The 23,546-nt window shown below is 37.4% G+C and overlaps 1 protein-coding gene across 1 annotated transcript in view; it reads left to right on the top strand.

Annotated features, from left to right (window-relative positions):
• The first annotated feature begins 775 nt into the window (after positions 1-775).
• Positions 776-23,546, top strand: part of LOC131429720 (cGMP-dependent protein kinase 1) — a 40,915-nt gene continuing 18,144 nt past the window's right edge. The window contains exon 1 of the mRNA XM_058594040.1: positions 776-1,362. Coding sequence (XP_058450023.1) covers positions 1,279-1,362 — 84 coding nt within the window. The 5' untranslated portion in view covers positions 776-1,278. The remainder of the gene's footprint in view (positions 1,363-23,546) is intronic.

Raw genomic sequence — 23,546 nt, 5'->3', positions numbered from 1 at the left:
TCGATTGAATTCGATTTTACCGCACTGATGATGAGAAACACATTAAATTTGTAATTTTGAATATCTTCTCTTCTATTACTTTCAGCAGAAAATTGCAAGAAAATCATCGATGTACTAATTGTGTTCATCTCAGTGCCGATATCGGTACCGAAAGTATGTGAATATACTTCCCAATTTTGTATTGTAACATCACGAGTAGAAGTCATTAAAAAATTACTTCACCGAGAAACCATACCATGGTTTCCGAAATCGTCAATAAATGAAAAACAAACAAAAAAACTGCGGAGGAATTCAATTAGTCAAAGTGTCAACTTTGATCGGACTTCACCGGTAGCTATCTAGCGGTACCTTCTAATCTACAATCAGAGTTACTAGCATCAACAGCGAACACCGGCGTGCGGCCTTCATTTAGAAATTACTTGAATAAAATAATCGACTTAAGAGGTTGGGTTTTTTTCCTTTGAATGCTACCTGCACAGTTGTAAACTAGTTGAAAAATATTTGATGAATTAAAAACTATCAGTAACATAAGAATTCGGGAATGAGCTTTCCGCGTAAGTCGGTCAACCGGACGGACGCTCCGTTTGCTGCTGTGGGGCGATGTTGGTTGGCAGATTTCGCCTTGGTGTCTTCACCCGTGCCGTGTCTTGCTTCTGCCCATCCTACCGTTGCTTATCAGAGCGTGGAAAAGTCGTTCGTTCTGCCGAAACAAACTGATAACGAGCTATTATAGGTGTTGACCAGGCCAAAGCAAAGATTCCCGCTGCTAGCTGATAGGCGTATATGGGCCGCCTTCGCCAAGGTGGACAGTTGCCCTCGAGGTATCGCACCGGTTGAACGCAAAAGAATGCGTTCTTAAGAAATGAAATTCGCGGTAGTCCAAAAAAGTGATGATCGTTTTCTGAGATACGGTGTGCGTGTTTATTTTTTTTATCAAAAGTGCTCAAATGAATAATTAATTGGGTGTGACATCAAGAAGTAGATTATTAATTATAAGAACTCCGTTAAAAACAGAAAACGAAAATGTGACGGCTTGGATTAAAACTCTGAACACTTGGAAGTCAGGTAAAAAAGTGCAAAGAAGAAAAAAATACGAAACATACACTGGTAAGATTTTCTGCTCATGGCCTAGGAAGAAGCCGTGCAGTGAAGCAAACATATTAAAATTTATGAATCAAGCGGCAAGTTTATTCGTCGTCGGTGAATAAATAAAACCAATCTGGTAGCGAAACGCACCTGTACCACCTCACGAAACCGATAGAAGTAGTACCTTTATTGATGGCGTGCTTCGCGAAATTTTTCTCCAGAAAGCATGGTTCCTTCAATCTGCCTGACGTTGGGCTGGCTGACGGTGGAATTGTGGTGAGTAGCAAAAAAAAAAAAAATAAATGGAAAATAAAATGAGCTCACGAGATAATTCTTTTTGTTACTGTCAGATCAAGAAGGGTGGTCCGGAATAAACGACGGTGGATGAATGTGTTCGTTGACGTTTTTTTTGACGAATGACATCGTTCCTTTAGAATTGACGCGGGACGGGGTATTCTTTGAATGATTCAATGAATACAGAAAAAATAAATCATTTCTCATTGCTTTGCCATATCAAGCCATTGTGCAGATTTTCAACATTCTTTTACACCTGCAGAAATGCTTTTCAATGGAGAATGTTTCTGTTGTTTGTGCTCAGATAAACATTTGTTATTCCAGACGCACCTAGAATAACTTTTGTTGAGTCCTAGACAAAATAGTAAGATGGTTTATTCAGTGCACAGTTTTTTAGTCGAGAATTATGAAAAACAAACAAAGTAGTAAGTTTATTCCAAAGTTTCTGCCTGAACGTAAAATAATAGTTATGCTTTTGTTATAAATTAATCGAAAAATAATAGTTATGCTTTTGTTATAATTATAAATCGAGAAATCCGTTACTCGCGCAATGTATCCTTTTTATCGTTTATTTAGGCCCGGCTTTAACTATGACGGTAACATTAGAAAACATAAAAAATCTACAAAATCGTTTTGAATAATCGAAAAGTGAAATTGCGTGAGTTAGCTGACATCGTAAAGATATCAAAGGAACGTCTTGGCTTTGTATTGCATGAGCGTTTGTCTATGAGAAAGCTTTGTTCAAAAAGGGTGCCGCGTTTCCTCACTGTTGACCAAAAACGAGAATGTGTTGATGAATCTGAGCAGTGTTTCGCTATATTTAAACGAAACAAACCGGAATTTTTGCACGGATATATGACAATGAATGAAACATGGATTCATCACTTCACTCCGGAACCAACACGATCGTGTACTCTTTGTTAGCCCCGGGACTTCTCAGCCCATGTGCTACTATAGAAGTACTAGATTTAAGTAAAATGTATCATATGGATGATTGTAATCTGTTGATGCAAAAGATGGGGAGGTTTTATGTCTACTGGAGAGCAATTTTGACATAAACTAACTCCAATGGGCTTTTCCCTGCTGCAAATAAATAAAAAAAATACAAAAGTATGCCCAATAATGAATAACAATTTCCGAATACTTTCCAAAGTTGGATTGAGAAGCGGAAAAATATAATAAAAAGCGAAACAGTATTTATATTACCTATTACTCGACTTTCAATCAACGAATTGTGATAAAATCGAATGCAATATCTTTGCTTCGGCTCTAAGAAGCAATACAGCAGAGAAAATAGTAAGTAATGGCTACTCCATTTTGAATTTGTACTCAATCATTGTTATGAAAACGGTTTGTATTGCCAATTATTTAATTATTAGAGATGAAAAGAATATAAAAGGCATTAACCTACTCACGGTAGTTCGCCGGAATAATGTTAGTTCCGCGGAAATATGCGAGCAATATTTTTCTAGCTACGATGTGCTGAATTTAGACTCGCGATATCTTTATATGCACTCGAATTTTCAAGTACACTTTTAAGACTATCGATATGAAAAGGCTAGTTTTATGAGTACAGCAATGAGTGGTAGAAATATTTGTTCGATAAGTTATCTTTTGAAATAATTTTCACGCCGTATGCTCCATAGTGAGTCAACCGATTCAAAAAAAAAGTTGTCAGTTTTGCTTTAAGTCCTGAAATCTCGACATTTGTATTAAAAACTACAGACTTAGGGCATATTCAGTAGTGTTCTACCAATGTTAGATGGAAAATTGCTTACATTTCATGATGTAAATTTTAATTCACTAATAGAAAAGTTAACTACACTGGTACAGAGCATCTGTATAAGAACGTGCTACACAAAACTAAATATTTTCTGTTAAAAAAACGTGCTTAATCCACCTAGCAGTGAGATGATACCTTTTTTTTATCAATCCGCATGTGTTTTTTGCTTGAATATTCTTCGGTGTTTCAGATTTCATGACATTATTCTAATGTCCGTCGATTCAAGTGACAATTTGAGATTTTAATCACTCATTACTCTGTAATGTCGAAACAGCAAATCGGATCGAATTTGAATCTGAAAGTGTAACAATCGATTAAACATTCCATGATATGTCGAAATAATTTCCACTTTAGAGTTTAGGGTAATTTAAGGTACTACCAGAGCCGGTATTCAGGAACCAGCATAACCCAAACCCAATCGTATGGCCATATGACGATTAAATTGCAATATTTTTGAGTCCAACTTTGAATCTTTTCGGGATTGTTATCTTCTATATCGCCTTGAATTTTAAAAATTCATCATCCTACAATTCCAGAATCGGAAGTCAGAATTCGATAAAATTGGATTTATTTTAATTTGAACTTTTGTTTCTGAAATTCGATTTGGCTTTTATTTAGAAAACGATTGAGCTTTGAGAAACGATTCGATACTGGAACCGGAATTCAAAATTCGGTGTAGCCAAAGTCAGACAAATTTATCTGAATAGCTATGTAGTTTACATTTGATTTAAAATGTTTAAAAATCAGTGCAGACATCTTTGAGAAGTCGTAGCGCAAATTAAATTTTTGAATACCTTCCGAATCGAAAACTGAGTACAACCAAAAATGAAATAAGTTTTTTTGGTTATCGACTATACAAATCTGCTAACCCGATAAATCTGATTAATTTATTTGAAATAGACATTTTTATACTAATCACCATGTATCTCTCTAAACCGGAAGTTGGATCTAACTGAAAAGCAAGATGTTTTATAGAATCTTAAAACTTTTCATTTGAATCTTAGATGATTCTTAGATTTTCATATGAATCTGAGTTTGTAGAACATGGTTGAGTCATCTCCGAAAAAAATTGAGTGAAATTATTGGTCACACGCGGATTTGCTGATCTCGACGAACTGATTCGAATGGTATATGGCTGATATTTTCTTCCAGCATTTATTTCTGTAAGTCGTTTAAATCAATATAATTATGGAATTGCTTTCAACTCGAAAATTCGTCTGGTTTACATATGTCATATTCGAACGATTATGTTGCCAAAAACGAACCGTGCTAAAATCGGTCCGAGGCAAAATATCATGTTGTACACAGTCTTTTGGGTACTTAAAACCAAATGTATGTAACAGTATAAAAAATCGTGTTTTATGTTGTTCCAAAGCATTTCTTTGCCAGACAGCGATCCAAACTTCTACTGCTGGAATAGGGGAAAAAGTCGTTTACACAAAAATTTCGATATCTCCGTTAAAAATGGACGGATTTTAACAATCCATGGCTTGTTGGATAGGTATTATCGTGCGGAATCTAAGTCTGAAAACATATTCTGTTTTCAAGGTCAATTGTGACAGATGCTGTCAAAAAACTGAAAATTTTGACATAAAACTTCGTATAACTCAAAAAGTAAACATCCGATCTCAAAACCATTCAATAGCGTTTTGGGTGACGGGGAGACCTTTCATTTGCGACTAGTTTGATCAAAATCGGTCCAGCCATTTCTGAGATCTCGACCTCTTAGTTGACAACACACATACAGACACACACGGAAATTTGTTCAATTCGTCGAGCTGAATCGATTGGTATATGACACTCGGTCCTTCGGGCCTCGGAAAATTTTTCTAAAATTTGAGCGAATTATATACCTTTCCCCTATTCCAGCAGTAGGAGTTTTGAGCGCTGTATGACAAAGCAATGCTTGGGAGCAACGTGAAACACGATTTTTTATACTGTTACATACAAGTATTTCTAAGTACCATCAAGACAGAGTACAGCATCCTTTTTCATGATATTTTGCCTCGGACCGATTTTAGCACGGTTCGGTTTTGGCAACATAATCGTTCGAATATGGCATGTAAATCAGATGATGAGCATTTTCTAGTTGAAAGTAATTCCATAGTTATATTTTTTTAAACTACTTGTTGGAAGAACATAACACCCATATACCATTCGAATCAGTTCGTTGAGATCAGCAAATATGTGTGTGAAAAATAATTTCACTCAATTTTCTCTGAGATGACTCAATCGTTTTCTACAAACTCAGATTCATATGAAAAGTCGTATACTCCCAAACAAGGTTCCTGAATTATGTTTGGCTCTGACCTCTGGTTTCGGAACTACAGGATGATATGTGAAACGAAATCAAAACTGTGTAACTAATTTTTCTCGTAGATGGCTGAACCGATCTAAGATTCAAATGAAAGGCCTGTAGAACATTTTGCTTTTCAGTCAGATCTGATTTCCGGTTTAGAACAATGTGATTAATATAAAGGTGGTGATTAGTATAAAAATGTTCATTTCACATAAACTAATCAGCTTTATCGGGTTTGCAGGTTTGGATAGTCGACAACCAAATAAACTTATTTCAGTTTTAGCGATATTCAGTTTCCGATTCGGAAGATACCTAAAACTTTAATTCGCACTACAATTTCTCAAAGATGTCTACACTGATTTTCAAACATTTTGAATCAAATGTAAACTGTACAGCTCCTCTGGTGAATTTAACTGACTTCGGCGGATTTTAGAATTCCGATTCTAGTATCAAATCGTTTCTCAAAGCTCAATCGTTTTCTCAAAAAGCTAAATCGAGTTTCAAAAACAAGAATTCAAATTAAAAGTTTTGTGGTTTCATACAAAATTAATGAATTCATCCAATTCTGACTTCCGATTCTGGAATTAAAGGGTGATGAGTTTTCAAAATTCAAACCGATATAGAAGATGACAGTCCCAAAAAGCTTCAAAGTTGCACTCGAAACTATTGTAATTTATTCGTCATATGGCCATACGAATCGTTTTGCGTTAGGTTGGTTTCTTAATACCGGCTCTGAAAGTACCGCAAACTCTAAAGTGGAACTTACTTCGACATCGCATGGAATGTTCAATCGATTGTCACACGTTTAGATTCAAATTCGATCTGATTTTCAACTTCGACATTACAGGGTAATGAGTGATTAAAATCTCAAATAGCCACTTAAAACGATGGTCATTAAAATAATGTTATCAGAACTAAAACACCGAAGAATATTCATGCAAAAAACGCATGTGGATTTATAAAAAATGTATCATCTCACTGCTAGGTGGATTAAGCACGTTTTTTTAGTATTATAAAATGAAAAGCATCAATCGACAAGTTGAGTGGATTGAATAATTATGAAGTGAAATCGATCTATTTCGTGATTTAATACTATCAAAATTTTCGCAACCAAAGTTTTTTTTTCGTTATTTTTAAAATGTCAACCGATTTCGGTTGCCGATACCCTATTTGTTTCGACAATTCGCGAAAAATTGTCAGTGATATGCAGAGATGCCAAGTCTGTAAATTTGTCTGTAAATTATCAAATTTCTTAGTTAACATGTAAACCTTTTTTCGTCAAAAGACTTTTCGCAGACTTTTGAAACTTCGATTTTTTGCAGACATTCGTCAGAAATTACACACTTTTGAAAATTGGCGCGATCTTTTCATTTGTGCTAGCTAAAATTATTGTATTACCTGGCATCTCAGGTGATATGGAACACGTGGACAACTTGACAGCTTCAAAACATCCGTCATATAAGTAAAAACTTTGGTTCGGTTAGCCATGGCGAATCCAAAAAAATCGTCAAAATCGAGGAAAATGAAATTTAATGCACTGATAAATGCCAATAATTAGTGCATAAGAAGCTAATAAAATCGGCTGCAGTGACGTGTTCAATGCCACGAAGCCGGCGAAAGAGCGAGCAAGTTAACACCAAAGGCACCACCATCCAAATCATCGGCCAAGAGAGCCAAGGCAAAATCACCACCAGGCAATAAAGACTTTTGTCCAAAACGTCTCCGAAAAAAAAATCCGTTTTTTCTTTGAATAATTGCAGTTTTTGATTATATTTTTCCATTTTTAGCGAAATTTCTTGGGGTGCGTAACCCTTTTTCGAAATAGCCAGAATTGATCACATTACTAAATTGATAATGTAGGTTTTTCAATCGATTGAATCAACTTAGTTTCTTATTCAGTTGATAGCTAGGGACTTTAGCTTTTCATTGATGTATATATGTCCGCATAATGTGCACTTAGTCAGAAGTTATAAGCTTACAAGAATAGGGTACCGGTAACCGGACACTCACCCTTGCGTAAATTATTATTTCGCTATAATTTCTTCAAGAGAAAATCAATATAGTAATGTGTTCGTTGCTAATCAAACGTGTTAGTTGAAGTAAGTTGAAGCTGAAATAATTTTTCTCGAGTAGTTTTCGGAAAAACGGAAGAGTTTTCAGCTAAGATTTTCGCTTTTCTTGAAATACAATTCTAAGCAGAATGATCCAATTTGTTTATTTTTCAACTATATGGAAGATTTATTGATTAAAATCAGGATAAAAAGCGCAGGAATTTGTTTTCACGCACACATTGTTGACATTACTCGTTACTTTCAAAATGTCTTGCTGCTTCAAATATAGCAAAAAAAAAGGGCATCGTATGCCAGTTTTAAATTTGACAGAAGAACTGTTCGAATAAATTAAAATAGAACGACTTGTTGGGGATACGTTTGTTCCAGTTTCAGTTCTATTATAGATCTTCCATATAAAAATTCTTGCTGCTGAAATCGCTCCTATGATTTAATTATTTGTTTGCTGAACACAGTTCACGTTTCGTACAGAGCAGAGCTTAAAAATGTCACGCATTCTCAATGAAAGAATCCAATCCAACAGCCTCATTTTCAATATTTTACTGTCTCATTCGTGAATGACCGACACCAGAACAAACGAAGAGAGACGAAGCATTTTCGTTTCTCATTGAAAAAATGAGAGAGAATAATTGCCAACGTCACTCTATGACAAGACAAAACCAAACTAACGTCTGCAGGGAGCATCAACAGAATTTAAATTCTCATTCTTTCATCGATGTATTGAAAATCTGTGACGTTTGGCTATAAATAGTGACTAAAATATGACAAATCAAAGTAATTATATCCCAGAAACTCTTTGGAAAGCAAAACTACTACAAATTCGAGCACCAACAGGTAAAAGTTATTGTGAAACCTTTTTCTGTCATTTTCGATTCTCACAGCTCCCGCTTATGTCATTGACTGGACATGAACTTCGTTCTCATAGTTTGCAAGCGAAGCTGAGAGTGACAGTAATTTCTCGTCATTTTCGTCTATTTTGAGTCAATGAAAATGACTTTTATTAGCTCTGGTACAGAGTAACTAGGAGTGTCAGTTACTAGTGCAGAATGAATTTTTAAAGGGCGACAAAAACACAAGTTTTATTGTTAAGAATCAAATAGCGTAATAACACATACGAACAAAACAATTTTTCAATGAAAATTTATTTTTCATTTAGCTCCTGTTCCAAATTAATCAGCTCAATCAGTGAAACTAAGTCTACAAAGGAAAACCGGTGGGTGTGAATGAGTGAGTGTGACGAAAAGTTGCACGTTCTTCATTCTGTCCCATTTAATTTTGATCCGGATCTGACCTCCCACTTCGGAGCTACGGATAGCTGAGTGCGGTTAGGTAGAAAATTCTCTTTCAAGTCACGGCGCCGAAGAGCAATTTCAGAAATGGATAACAAATCATTAGATTTTACATACCATTTAGATAAAACTTTGCATACTTTTTCAGTATAGCAAAGCATTACAGACTGATTTGATAAGGGCGTTTGTATTTTGGTACGCACATTCTTCTTCAATGATGTTTCTTAAAAACTGTTAATTAGATTAAAACAGGGTTTAAAAACCTGTTTTAATCCACCTAGTGGTGTAATGATGCCTTTCTCATATCAATCGTACTATCATATACCTTATGACAAAAAAAGAACCGGAATTTTCATTTTAAAATTCCCGCGCTTGTCCAATCGGTAAACCTTTATTCTCTCAACGTTGGCAATTTTGAACAACGTGCGTGCATCAAATTTTGTGTTGCAAATGGATTTAAGTGTTCCGAAACAACAAGTGTTCCGCCCAACAACATCTGTTACTGAAGAAAACTTTGAATCGACAAAGCAAATCGTGTTGCAAAATCGTTCTGTACCGATTAGAGAGATTGCTGTGTTGTTGGGCATCTCTTTTGGATCAGCCGAATACATTTTAACTGATGTTTTGGGTTTGAAACACGTCGCTTCTCGGCTGGTGCCAAAAAAACTGAATTTCATTCAAAAACAGCGTCGTGTTGATGTGGCCAAAGAGATGATTTCCAACGCAGATAGTGACCCCACATTTATCGAATGCATCATAACTGGTGATGAGGTGTGGATCTATGAATATGACGTCGAAACCGCACAACAATCGACCGAATGGCGCTTCGAAGGCGAGCCGTTGTTCTAAATTTTCATTCATTATAAAAATCGTCACACGAAAATTTTTCAACTTCTTTGTATAGACGCCAAACAAAAACTAATCGTACGATATGCGTCAAAATTTGACAGAATGTGTATAAAAGTGTTCACAGTGATTGCATAACCTTTCTATATGAGAAAGGCAAAAATGTTATCGAAACTGTAAATAAATGTAATCCAGAGTAAACAATGATTTTTCAACCGTAAAACGCTATTTTTGCATAAATTTTATTTTGAGTCTTATTTAACACAATTTGAAACTAATTTTTATTCAAATTTTTAGAACTTTTTAGTTAAAGGTCAAACAAACTCGCTTTGGTTACTTTAATTCCTGGTATCTGGTTCCGAAAACACTGGAGATAAAACTGAAAAACCTTCAAAGTGGGAATCACGTCGATTTTTATAAATAGTCATTGATGAGGAAGACATCATCGCACTGTTAGATGGATTAAAATGGATGTTTGCCTTACTCTATTGGAAATATATGGAATTGTAGTAAAAGCCGACATTTGGTTGGGGCTCTGGAGACCCTATCGTTACATATCATTCGACTCAGCTGGACGAGCACAATTTTCACGAAGATTGTTAAACCGGTTTCAACCATCTTAGGCTTGTTGGGATGTTGATCAAGTTTGATCAAGATCTAATAGCGAACACTTCCGATTCCGGAGATATAATAGTGTAAGTGACATAACCGACAAACCGCATTTTATTAAATTTTTTTCTGCAATCACTGTCCACAACGTTCTTAAATCTTTCGATACACGTTTGACAACAGCCTGAAAGGCTATAGGAGCGCAACAAAAACGGAACTCAGGATGAAATAGAAATGTTCCCAACTTTCGTGCATACTTCCAAGCACCGGTAAGGTGAAAACTGTTCCGAACCGTAATGATAAACAGAATGTGACGGCTAGAATTCGGGCTCGCAAGTTGTATTGCGAATATTTAACGAAGTTTTTCCGTTTTTTATGCTGCCATGCAACGGAACGGCGTAGAGTAGCATTTTAAATATTCGGTTTGGCAGGAAGGTTATCTTTTTTTCCACCCTCAATATCGTGATTTTTTATCAAATTTGCAAAAAAACATAAAGTAAATAATGTTTGACGCAAATCTAATGCGGAACTAATGTGCTATCGATCATTTTTGTTTTCAAATAACATCGCATTTAACCGTATAAATACCGCGTCTCATCAAGATATAAGACGTTATTTCGGGGGCACGAGCCTTTCAAACATTAATGAAAAATTTATAAATATACCCTCCATTATCAACTGAAAGTCACACGTTTGTTGTATTGACAAACGTGTGCTGTCGCGTTACGGTTTCAATTTTTCGATTCATGAAGAGAAGTTAATATCACAGTTTTGTTTCCAGTTCCCCTGAGGCGCCACCCAGCGGTAGTTTGCACGGGTGCGTTATGTGTTTGTGTGTTCCACCTACCGGTACACGCATACGGCAGTTCATTCATTATCGAACGTTCTGGCTCCGGCCAACAGTTCTTATCAGCAATGATTCGGTCAGTCAGATAGTGCGCATTGTTGCCTTTTGTTAATCGACTATGTGTAAAGTTTGATTTATTTACCCGAAGCTTTGGAGCCCTGGACGATTGCGAATGAATACCACCGGCAGTTTTGTAAGACCTGATTATGTGAGTGCGATTGCAGGTTGTAATTCAATATCACTACGATATAGGGTAACAGAGGTATTTTGGCCATGGGTTACTTAACATCGATTAAAAACCATGAAGTTTGTTAGGTGGGCCAAAATGTGTATATGAAGTGGCCAAAATACCTCACAGATAAAAATATTTTGTGAATTTACATTTATTTTCATGCACATATTTGGAGCAGGTAATTGAAAGGAAAGTTGCATTACAAAACTAAGCGATTTGTAAATATACAGGCTTGTTCAATGAAAAAGTAAATGCATTTCAATGTAATTTTACATTAATCATGGTTTTACATCAGATTTTCGTTTCAACTGATGTCTGTTTAATAGTACTATTGGTTTATATGTCGTGTAAGTTTCATCTTTTCTTTCTGTGCTCTGTTACCCTTGCTGTTACCGATTGCTGATTCTAGTATTTTTGAAATCCAATTTATTTCCACCTTAATCATTCGGATGAAAATTATAGTACTAATTCAAGAAGAACAGAATAATCAAACGAAATTCAAAATCTAATTTTCTTCTACTCTTGATCTTATCTGTTTGCTCTACGTCTTTCTTACCGGTTGTATAAAAGTCTTCAGACTTTTGAACCTTCTATTTGAGTACATCTTCACAGCTCGAAAAAATCTTGTGATTTTACATCTTATAAAATGCACATAAATGGAGCGTCGTTTTTCACACAAATATATTCAAGAACATGTAAAATTGTGTGATTTGAAAATTACATGGCTTGAATTCGAATGAAATAAAAAACAAAAGATCGATAGCAGTAGCGCGACTTGAACCGAGAAACATTAGATCACAAGTACATCGGTTATTTGACTGAACCACAGTGCTTATATCTGTTTAAAGAATAATAGATACATATCAATCCATACAGCGGCACTTGGTAGCCGAGTGCAAATTACACTCGGAGCGTGTAAAATTTTGTACGAGTGGAATAATAACGTCATTTGAAAAATTAAGTAGTTGTGAATTGTATCGTTTGTAGAATTCTGTCACCAGTAAAATTCATAATTTTTTTTCTGTGTTAGATTAGATACTTCGTTAGATATAACCATTCAAACTGCGTCTTATATTCTGACCCAATGGATATTAATTTATTGTAGCTGGTGAATATTTTCGATGAGCAGTTAGGGAGAATACCCAAGTAATCAATAAGCATCGAAACGATGTCGTATAAGGAGCAGTGCAGTAAAACTTCATTCAATTCAATTGAAACTGAACTCCACGCACATTGACGATCTCTCGAATGCAGTACACTTCACTCTCTGACACACACAATGTTTGCTGACGGCCCGAACGGGCAGCATTCAGTTTATCACTAGTTTCTCTTCAATCGAGGCTCTGTTTAACCACAGTCAGTTGATCTCTTGAAGTAACAAAATATCTCTTTCAATGGTGTGAGAGCGGCCTTCAAATGAGGTTCTTGTAAACATTCCAATTGGTTCAAGATAATAGATGAAATACAAATCAGATAGCTGAAATATCAATTACAGAATACACAAATAAATTAATTGTTTCCTCCTTCAGTTTTCATTTGTAGTACTTTAACCCATTTATAATTCTATTCGTTCGAAATTGCTTGCTACCAAGAACGAAGGCAATGAAGGAGCTACACTACTTGGCACTCGAAACTGAGCAAGCAAAACTTCACATGACTAGGTACGATTATTCAACTGACGATGAATTCCGGGAGCTTCACTTGAAAATGGCAGCAAAAGTCAAGTGAATTAGCAGGGATATTCTGACGGTCAGCGGCCATAAATTTCATTTTCATCTTATATTATTCGATTGAAAATGAAATTTTACCGCACTGATAAGGAGTGTATCGAAAAGTACATATTTACATCAGATTTTCGTTATTAGTAAAAGAACATATTTTGACATCAGTTTTCGATATATTGTAAAAAAATTACATTTATATGCATTTCCCTCATTATCTTGAAGAAAATCCTAGTTTCTGTGAAACGCTCGCACTTTGGACTTGAAATTCTTCATTAAATTCTGCACAGTTACCTTTGTGACTTTCCTTGTGGCAGCTGTCCAGTTTTTTTAAACTTCTGCATGTTTTGGGACACTGTACCTTCCTTCCGAAAGTGCCGCTTGACAATTGCCCAATTCCTTTCAATTGGCCGAAGATCCGGGCAGTTCGGTGGGTTGATGTCCTTTTACACGAATTGTACATTATTTTTTGACAACCACTGTAGAACGGAGTTGGCGTAGTGGGCTGAAACCAAACCGGCCAAAAGAGAGGAGGAGCCTTATGCTCTCTGTACAGTGTGTAGGCTCCCGGCCGAGCGGTGGCGGGTGGCAGAATAACGAAGATGACGTTTCTTTTAGTTCTATACGGAGTAATACCACGAAATTCACCTTTTTTCTGAGTTTATAGTTTATCTTTTTATGCTTTTCACTTAACAGCTACTTATTCTCAATAGTGCAGGATTAGGCTGTTTTGGGAGTTCTTTCCCACAATCTAACAAAAGTCACTAACGATTGTTAATAAGGCTAACACTTCACGCAGTCTCACTAAGTTCGGCATATCATTAAGTTTACGCACATATGAACGTATGTCCTACTGCAGTACAATCTAGTGCATACTCCACTAGTTAGAAAATCTATTCACAACACTTCATGGTGATCTTAAACACTACACATGAATCTGTTAAATCTCTATTCATTACAGCAATTTTCACTTCTTTAGATGCCTTCCGAAAACATTATTTCTTGCTTGATTTTGAGGTCACTTGATACTTGACCCTTACAATGCCCACTATGCATACTCCTACGGCTTACTGTATTACACTCCGAACTAGACTTAACTTTTCACTTAATTCTTCAGAAATTGAGTCTGGTCTGTGCTGAACCGAGCTGAATTCTAACTTTTCACTTAATTCTTCAGAAATTGAGTCTGGTCTGTGCTGAACCGAGCTGAACTCTACTGAACTGAACTCTGATTTTTTTCGACTAGTGGTTTTTATGTTCCTAACATTTCACTAGCTGTTCGGCCTAAACCCGAGACCATCGTGAACGTTACCGCGGTTGTCCGTGAAATTTCTTTGTTTACGCAGAGCACCTCAGTGTCGCGTAAACAAAAAACACCTCAGCAACCCCGAGCACATTCCAAGAGCGCGTAAACAAAAACTGCTGCGCCAATGCAAACCAGCAAATTTGCTAAGGACGCTGCATGCCCCCTTACTTACTGAGCTTGATGATACCTTAAGGGTTAGCATCAAGTCGATTGTGATGGTATCGGACTTAGGCGCGAGGATATGGGTATTAAAAAATTTTGTATAGTTTTCATAACTTAATGATAATCTTGGATTGTAAATTTTAGCTCGGCTTATTGACTTTGTGGACAGAAAAATATTCCGATTTTATCTAGTCAGCTGTTATCATCCTTAATTGAAGTATCCTGAAACGGATTGCTTAGGTGTTTTTGATTTCATGTGTTTTCGTTTTGCTCTGTATTTTATTATTCCTTTTGTTTAATAAGGCTAGTATACAATATGCGTTTTTAGTTTTGCTGGGAACAATAAAACGTACAAAGGTTATTTGAAAGTTTAGTATGCTATAATTATAATTTTGAGATACATACACGGCTTGGTTTTCTCCCCTAATACTTCGATAGCCGTCATGATACTGGAATGTATACAAGCAGACACATTCCAAACGTGAAAACTCTTGGATTTGTTAATGAAAGAATTTTTTTCTTAAGATTATAGTACAAAAAAAAACAACTGATACTAATAATCCTTAAGAATATGAAATGTGTTTTCGCTGCCCATGCTTAGTCGCGCGCATTCGTCTGCATGCATATTCATAGGTGCTTCTAAATCGAGTTTAGCCTGTATTTTTTTTTCGCGATGGTTTCATTTGTTTTTGCCGAGCGCCCATCGTTCTGGCGCATGCAACGCTTGCTTGGTTTTGCTGTGCGCGGCAGAAAGTTGGACTGTTTAATGTTTACAGCTTACTATGCCGCGTAGTTTTGTTTCTCGAGTGCGTCTGTTGTTGAAAAGAAAAAATTCAAGTCCATATCCGTTTAGCCTGATATTGACCTTGGCGCTAAATTTGTGATACTTTATAGCGATTGAATTTGTGATACTTCAATGATTAACCAAAAACTGTTCCAATATAAATTCCCATTAGAAACTTAATCCGTGTACTTCTTCAATCTGTTGTTATGAATCTTTTCTAATCTGTTTCCGTTTTTGATAGTTGTCGTTTGTTCGCTAGGGAGAGCAACTACTTCGTAGGGTCCTCTCCATAGCGACTGTAATTTCTGTCCTGCTCCTGTGGGGTTGGCTTTAACTAGTACCAAGTCTCCCCACATTGGTTGCCATTCATTGGAGCTTCTATCGTACAACTCCTTCCGTTTTTCTTTGGAATTTACTAGATTTTCTCGTGCTTGAGTATGTAATCGCTTGAATGTCGATCGCATTTCGTTCACGTAGTCTTCGTAGTATAAACCATCATTGTCATATTTGTAAATTGAATTCGGAATATTTGCCCGTTTTCCATATAATAACTCAAACGGCGTGTAGCCAGTAGATGAGTTTATGGTCGTGTTATATTCGAACGTGAAGAATGGTAACAACTGATCCCAGGTTGTTGGGTCGCTACCCACGTACTGTCTAAGATAAGTTTTCAATTCCCTATTTGATCTCTCCACGAGGTTTGCTTGTGGGTGGTAGGTACTTGTAGTAATCTTCTTAATTTTTAAAATTTTACATACGTTTTTCATTAGAGAACTTACGAAATTTGTTCCATTGTCGGTTACCAGTTCGGCCGGTGTCCCAAATTTACATATATAATGGTCTACGAATGTTTGAGCAACTGTGGAGCTCTCTTGATTTGTCATGGGTGCTACGATTAAATATCTGGTCAGATCGTCTTGCATAACCAGACCATATCTGTTACCCCAGTCTGATTCTGGGAGTACTACTATGTCCATATATAATTTCTCGAATGGTTCAGAAGATGTTGTAGTTATCTTCATCGGAATTTTGTTTGCCCTGCCAATCTTATTTTTCTGGCACGAGTCGCATTGTTTGACATAATTCTCGATGTCTTGGCGCATATTTTTCCATTGGAACAGCGGGCTCATTCGCATCCGCATACGTTTGCTACCTACATGTCCGCCTAAGGGAGAATCGTGGAATTCTTTTAATACTGTCTCGCGATCCTCCTCTGCTACAAGCATTCGATCCTTCTCTGGGGCGTATAATGTGAATATCTTGCCAAATTTCTTGGCAATAAACCTTAGTGCCGTCGACTCAGGAGCCCTTTTCAAGTTCCTGAATGAAATGATTTGAATGGTTTCCGCATTTCTTACGTATTCGGGGCAGTTTGTAAAGGCATCCATTAGCCCTCCCAAAAGTACGTGTGTATCTGTTAATGATTTCTTGGACCCGTTCAAAATCAACCCCCATAGCTTCCTATTCGGAATTTCAAAGATCCTTCCGTTCAAGTGGTCCTTTAGACCATGAGGTAATTCTACGATTTCCTCCAATTCCTTGTATGCTGATTTGCTGTTTACTATTACGAATGTAGCCTCAGCGTTGTTTTCGTCGATTTTCTTTGTCGAAATTTTTAATCGATTGAATTCAATGTCGTTCTCTCTGGTACATATATCGTACTCCTCGAGGTACGAGAATCCCCCCAAATCTTCCTTCTCATCGCATCCAAAATCGATGTTTTCCAACCCGTCCATGTGTGGGTTCCATTCAGTTTTCTGTTTATTTTCAAATAACGCGAATCGCCCGGATTCATCCCTAACTTGCTTGGGGTTCACTCTACTCTCTGCATCTTTCTGCTTCGCAAGATCTTCTTCTGCTTGCTGGTGTTGGCGTTTTTGTTGTCTCGTTACTACCGATATGGTGTGTGGGGTCTTATCCTGTTCGGGCAATCTCGATAAAAAGTCTGCTACGACATTGTCCTTGCCTTGTTTGTAGCGAATGTCTATTTCCAATCCTTGTAATTTTAATCGTAACCGTGTTAGCGTTGGCGAAGTTTCCTTCAAGTGCCATATTGAAATTAACGGTCTGTGGTCTGTGTAGACGATGAATTTTTGATTATAAATGAAGTGTTTGAACTTGTTTACCGCCCAGACAATGGCCAACAATTCCTTCTCAATCGTATGGTACCTTCTTTCAGCACCTACTAGGCCTCTACTGGCATATGCTATTGGTCTATCGATAGACTTTTCGTTAGATAGTACAGCTCCAATGGCGTACTCGCTAGCATCTGTTGTGATCACGAACGTATCTTTGTAGTTCGGTCTAACTAACAGTGTGTCGGATGTCAGAAAAAATTTTAATTCCTCGAATGCTTTCTGGCATTCGTCTGTCCAAACAAATTTTACATTTTTCCGCAAGAGGTCGTTCAACGGTTTACGTTTCTCTGCTAGTTGCGGTATGAATTTTCCATAGAAGTTTACCGTTCCTAGAAATGAGCGGACGCCTCTGACCGTTCTAGGTGCTGCCATTTCTTTGATAGCCATTATATTGTCCTCCATAGGACGTACTCCATTCTGATCTATCACATGCCCTAGGTATTTTATTTCATCTTTCAATATCTGGCATTTGCCCGGCTCAACTTTCAAATTATGTTGACGCAAAGCCTTCAGCACCTTACTTAAGTTGTTATTGTGTTCCTCCACGGTAGTGCCAAAAACAATTATATCATCTAAGTATACGATTGCTTTGACGTCTTTTATTTCGTATAGGACAGTATTCATTAATCTTTGGAAAGTAGATGGACTATTTCTTAACCCCATAGGCATCCGCGTAAACTCAAAATGCCCTTTTGGAGTGGAAAAGGCTGTCTTTGCAGCATCCTTTGGGTCGATCGGTACTTGATAAAATCCCGATTTTAAATCCAAAGTTGAAAAATATTTACTGTTCCCTAGGTTGTCTAAGATTTCATCGATCAAGGGGATCGGGTATACAAAGGGTTTTGTCACCAAGTTCAATGCTCTGAAGTCTACTACAATTCGATACTTCTTGTTGCCATATTCATCGTCCTTCTTTGGTACGCATAATACTGGAGCATTCCATGGGCTCTTGCTAGGCCTTATGATACCTTGCCTACGCATTTCTTCGATTTCTTCGTTAATATGCTTCTTTGTAGCTTCCGGAAATCTGTATTGCCGTTTGTTGATAGGCACGTTTGACGTGGTCTCAATTTCGTGCACTGCCGCATCAGTGATAGTTAGTTTATCCCCCTTCAGATAGAATACATCGCTATATGATGCCATAATCATCTCTATATCCCTAAAATTTTCTCTTTTTAGATGATTCATATTTAGTGATTCTAATACTTTTTCCGTTCGGTCTCGACCAGTTATTTGACCGTATCTTTTATTTTCCGTAAGAATTACGTCTTGATTTGTATCTAAATCAAGGAACCATTTGTCTTCCTCGTCATACTCTCTGTCAATAAACTCCTTTTCCTCTTCATTAGTAATAGTAGTTCCACAACCGGGGAGCATACTATCTGAACGATCGTCGTTTTTGTATAACTCATGATTGCTCTGATACGATGCATTATTGTTATCATTTTTATTCACGTGCTTTTTATTTATTTCATATTTATTACGCTTTGATAAACTACCCTCTAAGACTTCAGCATTTAGCACTTCGAGAACTTTTTCTATTCTACGTGATCCTTGTAGTGTCTTAAATTTGTTGTTTTCCACTAAGCTAAGGTCATAGTTGTCTTCTGTGAGAATAGGTTTTTGTTGCCCCGATTTGTTTTCGTTGAATTCGTCTACATCCTTGCATATTGTGGTAAACTTTTCCCTTTTAAAAACTGGTTCATTTATCATTTGTTTGTAATCAAAATCGGCTGTGTCATTTTCATTATTATTCTTGTTATGAACATTGTCATGTACACTATTATATATGTCATAGTTATTTGTTTTGATTTCCGTCTTACCTATTATGTCTACGTTTGCTATAATGAACTCGGTTTGGCAGCTTATGTTATTGGTTTTCGTTATACTACGTATATTTTCTTCAGTTTGACACCCTTTCTCGGTTACCATTGGGTATTGATTTTCCTTATATATTAGGTTGTTTGTATTTGACTTGTATTCTATATTATCATGAAGCGAATTCTGTGCTCCTGTAATTTTCTGATTATGGCCTTCTGCTTGTCGCTCCGTATCTCCCATAGCATATTGTAGCCACTTTGGTATCGGCTTTGCTTCCATGCTAAATACAATTTGCTTTTCTTGTAAGATTATCTTGCCATTTTGGATATCTATATTAGTAACGTGCTTATTTATAAAGTTCATTCCAAGGATGCCTGCAAATCCTAATTCCTCGACGACGTCAAATTTTATTCTAAATTTTAGGTTATCTATTAAAAAGTCTGCTTCTGTAGTACCGAGACTAATTCGCGGAATATTCATTACTCCTGTGTAATGAATTTGTTCTTTAATATTTATTCTGTATGCACCTATCTCTTCCGCGCATCTTCTGCTTATTAGGTTCGAACTAGCGCCGGTATCAATTAGGAATTTTTTCTTAATGTTAGGTCTCGTTGTGGTTCTCATTTCAATTTCGAATGCGTTGAACCAATTTCTTGCCAATGAATGGCTTATAGTATTCGCTTCTCGAGTTTTACTCGAACTTCTTTCTCTGTTTGAAAGATCCGTCATTCTTTCCAATTGGTGGTCAATTTGTTCCACCTTGTTTTGTATTTTCTTAATTACATTCCATGTGTTATACTTTTCATGGGGTGTTCGGTTCTCTGTCAACTCATACGCCCCATAATTTAGTTTTTTCGATAGTTGGATTGTTGATTGTTATATCTTCTGCCGTTATTCTGCGTGCTATCTTGGTGTCTAATCTGTTGATCGTAGTTTCTGCCATCGTACCTTCTTGCGGGAGACTGGTCTCTATACATCATTTCTCGATTTCTGTCTTCTCGCCATGTTCTGCCCTCAGCTTGGTTATTCACGCCCTGGTTTCGTACTTGATATCTTTCGTCTTGACGATTATATTGACGTCTGTTATCATCTCGGTTTCCGTAGCTATTCTGATAATTTGGCATCATGCGTCCGGATTCTCTATACTGATTACCGCGGTTTTCAGGTTCTCGATAATACCTCCTATTATCGTTTGATCGACTTCCGCCAGGTCTTTCCTGGTTCCAAGAATTCCCCCAATTTGGTTGTCGTGGAGCTCTGCCGTGAGCCTGTTGATGCTGACCTGAGAATCTATTTCTAACATGGCCCAACTGATCTGCAGTTCTATGTTTGTTCTCTGACATCCGACAGGCTTGTAATCGTTGTACTATGTTTTCCAGATGATCACATTCCGCATGTTCATCCTGCAAAAATTGTATCAAATCTCTGAATGCAATACCCTTTTGACTTTTCGCTGCCTGTTTCAAGCTTGCGTTTCGTAATCCCCCAATGAAATGTATTTTCAAGCTCCTTTCTGCGAAGGAACTTTCGGTGTGTTGATCTCGTTGCATCTCTTCGATGCATTCATAAATTTGCAGTGCTCTATCAGCATAATTTGTAAATGTCTCCGACGGTCCTTGCTCTAATGTCTCTATTTTCTGTAAAATGCCTTCAACGGTTATTCTTATGCTGAATTGTCTTTTCAGATTTTGAAACATTTCTTCCCATGTGTTAGCTCGTATTCTGTTTATGAATGACGCTGCCTTCCCTTTCAATTTCATCAACACCACATTCAATAGTGGTTTTTGATCCTCCCCCAATGGTATTTCGTCTGCGAAATAGCTTACTTGTATTAAAAATGGTTCGAGTTCATCCACTGAACCATGAAACTCTGGAATACATTGTATCGCCGTTTGCATCGGAAACCGATATCTTTCGGCGTTTTCGTTCCTATTTTGGCTCATGTTTGCGGTGTTTGAGCTGTTACCGGCGCGCTTGTTTGTGTCTAAATCCACACTTAATTGTAATATGGGCGATTTTAGTTGCTCGGCCTCGATAATAGTGGATTCGTCTAATATTCTAATTGCCGCGTCGTATTTTGTTTTTACGCTTTCAAACTGGTCTGTTAATGTATTCCAACAATCTACACTGACGCGCGCTTCGTAACCACCAATTAGTCTCTCTAATTCCCTGAATGCGTCGAGAAGGGTCTCTCTTTTTGCAATTATCCCAGCTAATGATCGGGGTCTAGTTTTATTTTTATAGAGATTTTCGTACTCTTTCACAATATATTCGCCAATTTCATTAATTCTACCGAGCTGATCCATTTAAGATAATTTCAAAATTACTCGCTCCGGTATTTCCCATATGTGAAGATTAGTTGTAAATATAAACCAAAAATCACTACATAAAACCATCGAATCGGTTCTTTATAGAACCATCGAAAATCTATTCTAACGGGCTATCAGAAATTTTACTCCTCAACGTAAAAAAAAACAAACTGTGTGATGTAGATAATTTCCAAGCCGTGTATGTAAATAACTCGTCTTTTAGTATCAATGCACGGTCCTGACATTTTACAATTATGCTATCATTAACTTAGGTTTCATTTTTTTTTTTTTTTTTTTTTTTTTTTTTTTTTCTTTTTGCGAATTTATAGTACTATATTTGACAACGGCCCGATCAGGCGTGGTTGCCCCAATTCACTGTTGAATGTAGATGTCGAACAAAGCGCACTGAATGTGCATGGATTACTTACTCGATCAACATGATGAACATCCCCCTTCTGCCGATCATCTCCGAATTCTGGTAGTCACTTGGGTTTGCGTTCCGATGATGTCTTCCTTTGCCTCGCAAAGGACCACCGCTGTCACCACTTGTAGGCTCCCGGCCGAGCGGTGGCGGGTGGCAGAATAACGAAGATGACGTTTCTTTTAGTTCTATACGGAGTAATACCACGAAATTCACCTTTTTTCTGAGTTTATAGTTTATCTTTTTATGCTTTTCACTTAACAGCTACTTATTCTCAATAGTGCAGGATTAGGCTGTTTTGGGAGTTCTTTCCCACAATCTAACAAAAGTCACTAACGATTGTTAATAAGGCTAACACTTCACGCAGTCTCACTAAGTTCGGCATATCATTAAGTTTACGCACATATGAACGTATGTCCTACTGCAGTACAATCTAGTGCATACTCCACTAGTTAGAAAATCTATTCACAACACTTCATGGTGATCTTAAACACTACACATGAATCTGTTAAATCTCTATTCATTACAGCAATTTTCACTTCTTTAGATGCCTTCCGAAAACATTATTTCTTGCTTGATTTTGAGGTCACTTGATACTTGACCCTTACAATGCCCACTATGCATACTCCTACGGCTTACTGTATTACACTCCGAACTAGACTTAACTTTTCACTTAATTCTTCAGAAATTGAGTCTGGTCTGTGCTGAACCGAGCTGAACTCTAACTTTTCACTTAATTCTTCAGAAATTGAGTCTGGTCTGTGCTGAACCGAGCTGAACTCTACTGAACTGAACTCTGATTTTTTTCGACTAGTGGTTTTTATGTTCCTAACATTTCACTAGCTGTTCGGCCTAAACCCGAGACCATCGTGAACGTTACCGCGGTTGTCCGTGAAATTTCTTTGTTTACGCAGAGCACCTCAGTGTCGCGTAAACAAAAAACACCTCAGCAACCCCGAGCACATTCCAAGAGCGCGTAAACAAAAACTGCTGCGCCAATGCAAACCAGCAAATTTGCTAAGGACGCTGCAAGTGGCTGCATTCTCTTCTTCAAACATTCTTTCTCGTACAACTTGGCGTTAATTGTGCTGTTCGTGAAGAAAATCGACGACCGCAAATCACAGGTACAAATTGCTTGCCAGACCAACATCTTCTGCCCAAACTTTTCCATCGCCACCGTGGTGTCAGCGTCGTCCAGGTCCTGGTACACCGATTTCGTATAATATTGCGGTCCGGGAAGCGCTCGAGAGTCTTCCTTGGCATAGGTTTCGTCGTCGATCAGGATGCATCCGTCTTTATTCTGTAGAATCCGGTTATACAGTTTTCGCGCTCTTGTTTTGGCCTGAACTTGCTGTACCAGGGACTTTTTCGGCACCTTCTGTTTCTTGTACGTTTTCAGGGAGTTCGGAACTTTGATCCGTTGAATCATCCCGATGCTGGTGTTGAACTGCTTGGCCAAATCCCGCGTCGACGCCGATGGGTTTTTCCTGATGTACTCAACCACTTTGAAGTCCCGGCCGGGCTGGCTGG

This window comes from Malaya genurostris, chromosome 2, assembly GCF_030247185.1.
Source record: "Malaya genurostris strain Urasoe2022 chromosome 2, Malgen_1.1, whole genome shotgun sequence".
NCBI classification, from domain to species: Eukaryota; Metazoa; Arthropoda; class Insecta; order Diptera; family Culicidae; genus Malaya; species Malaya genurostris.
The sequence above is the reverse complement of the archived record's forward strand: the minus strand, read 5'-3'. Positions and strand labels throughout refer to the sequence as shown.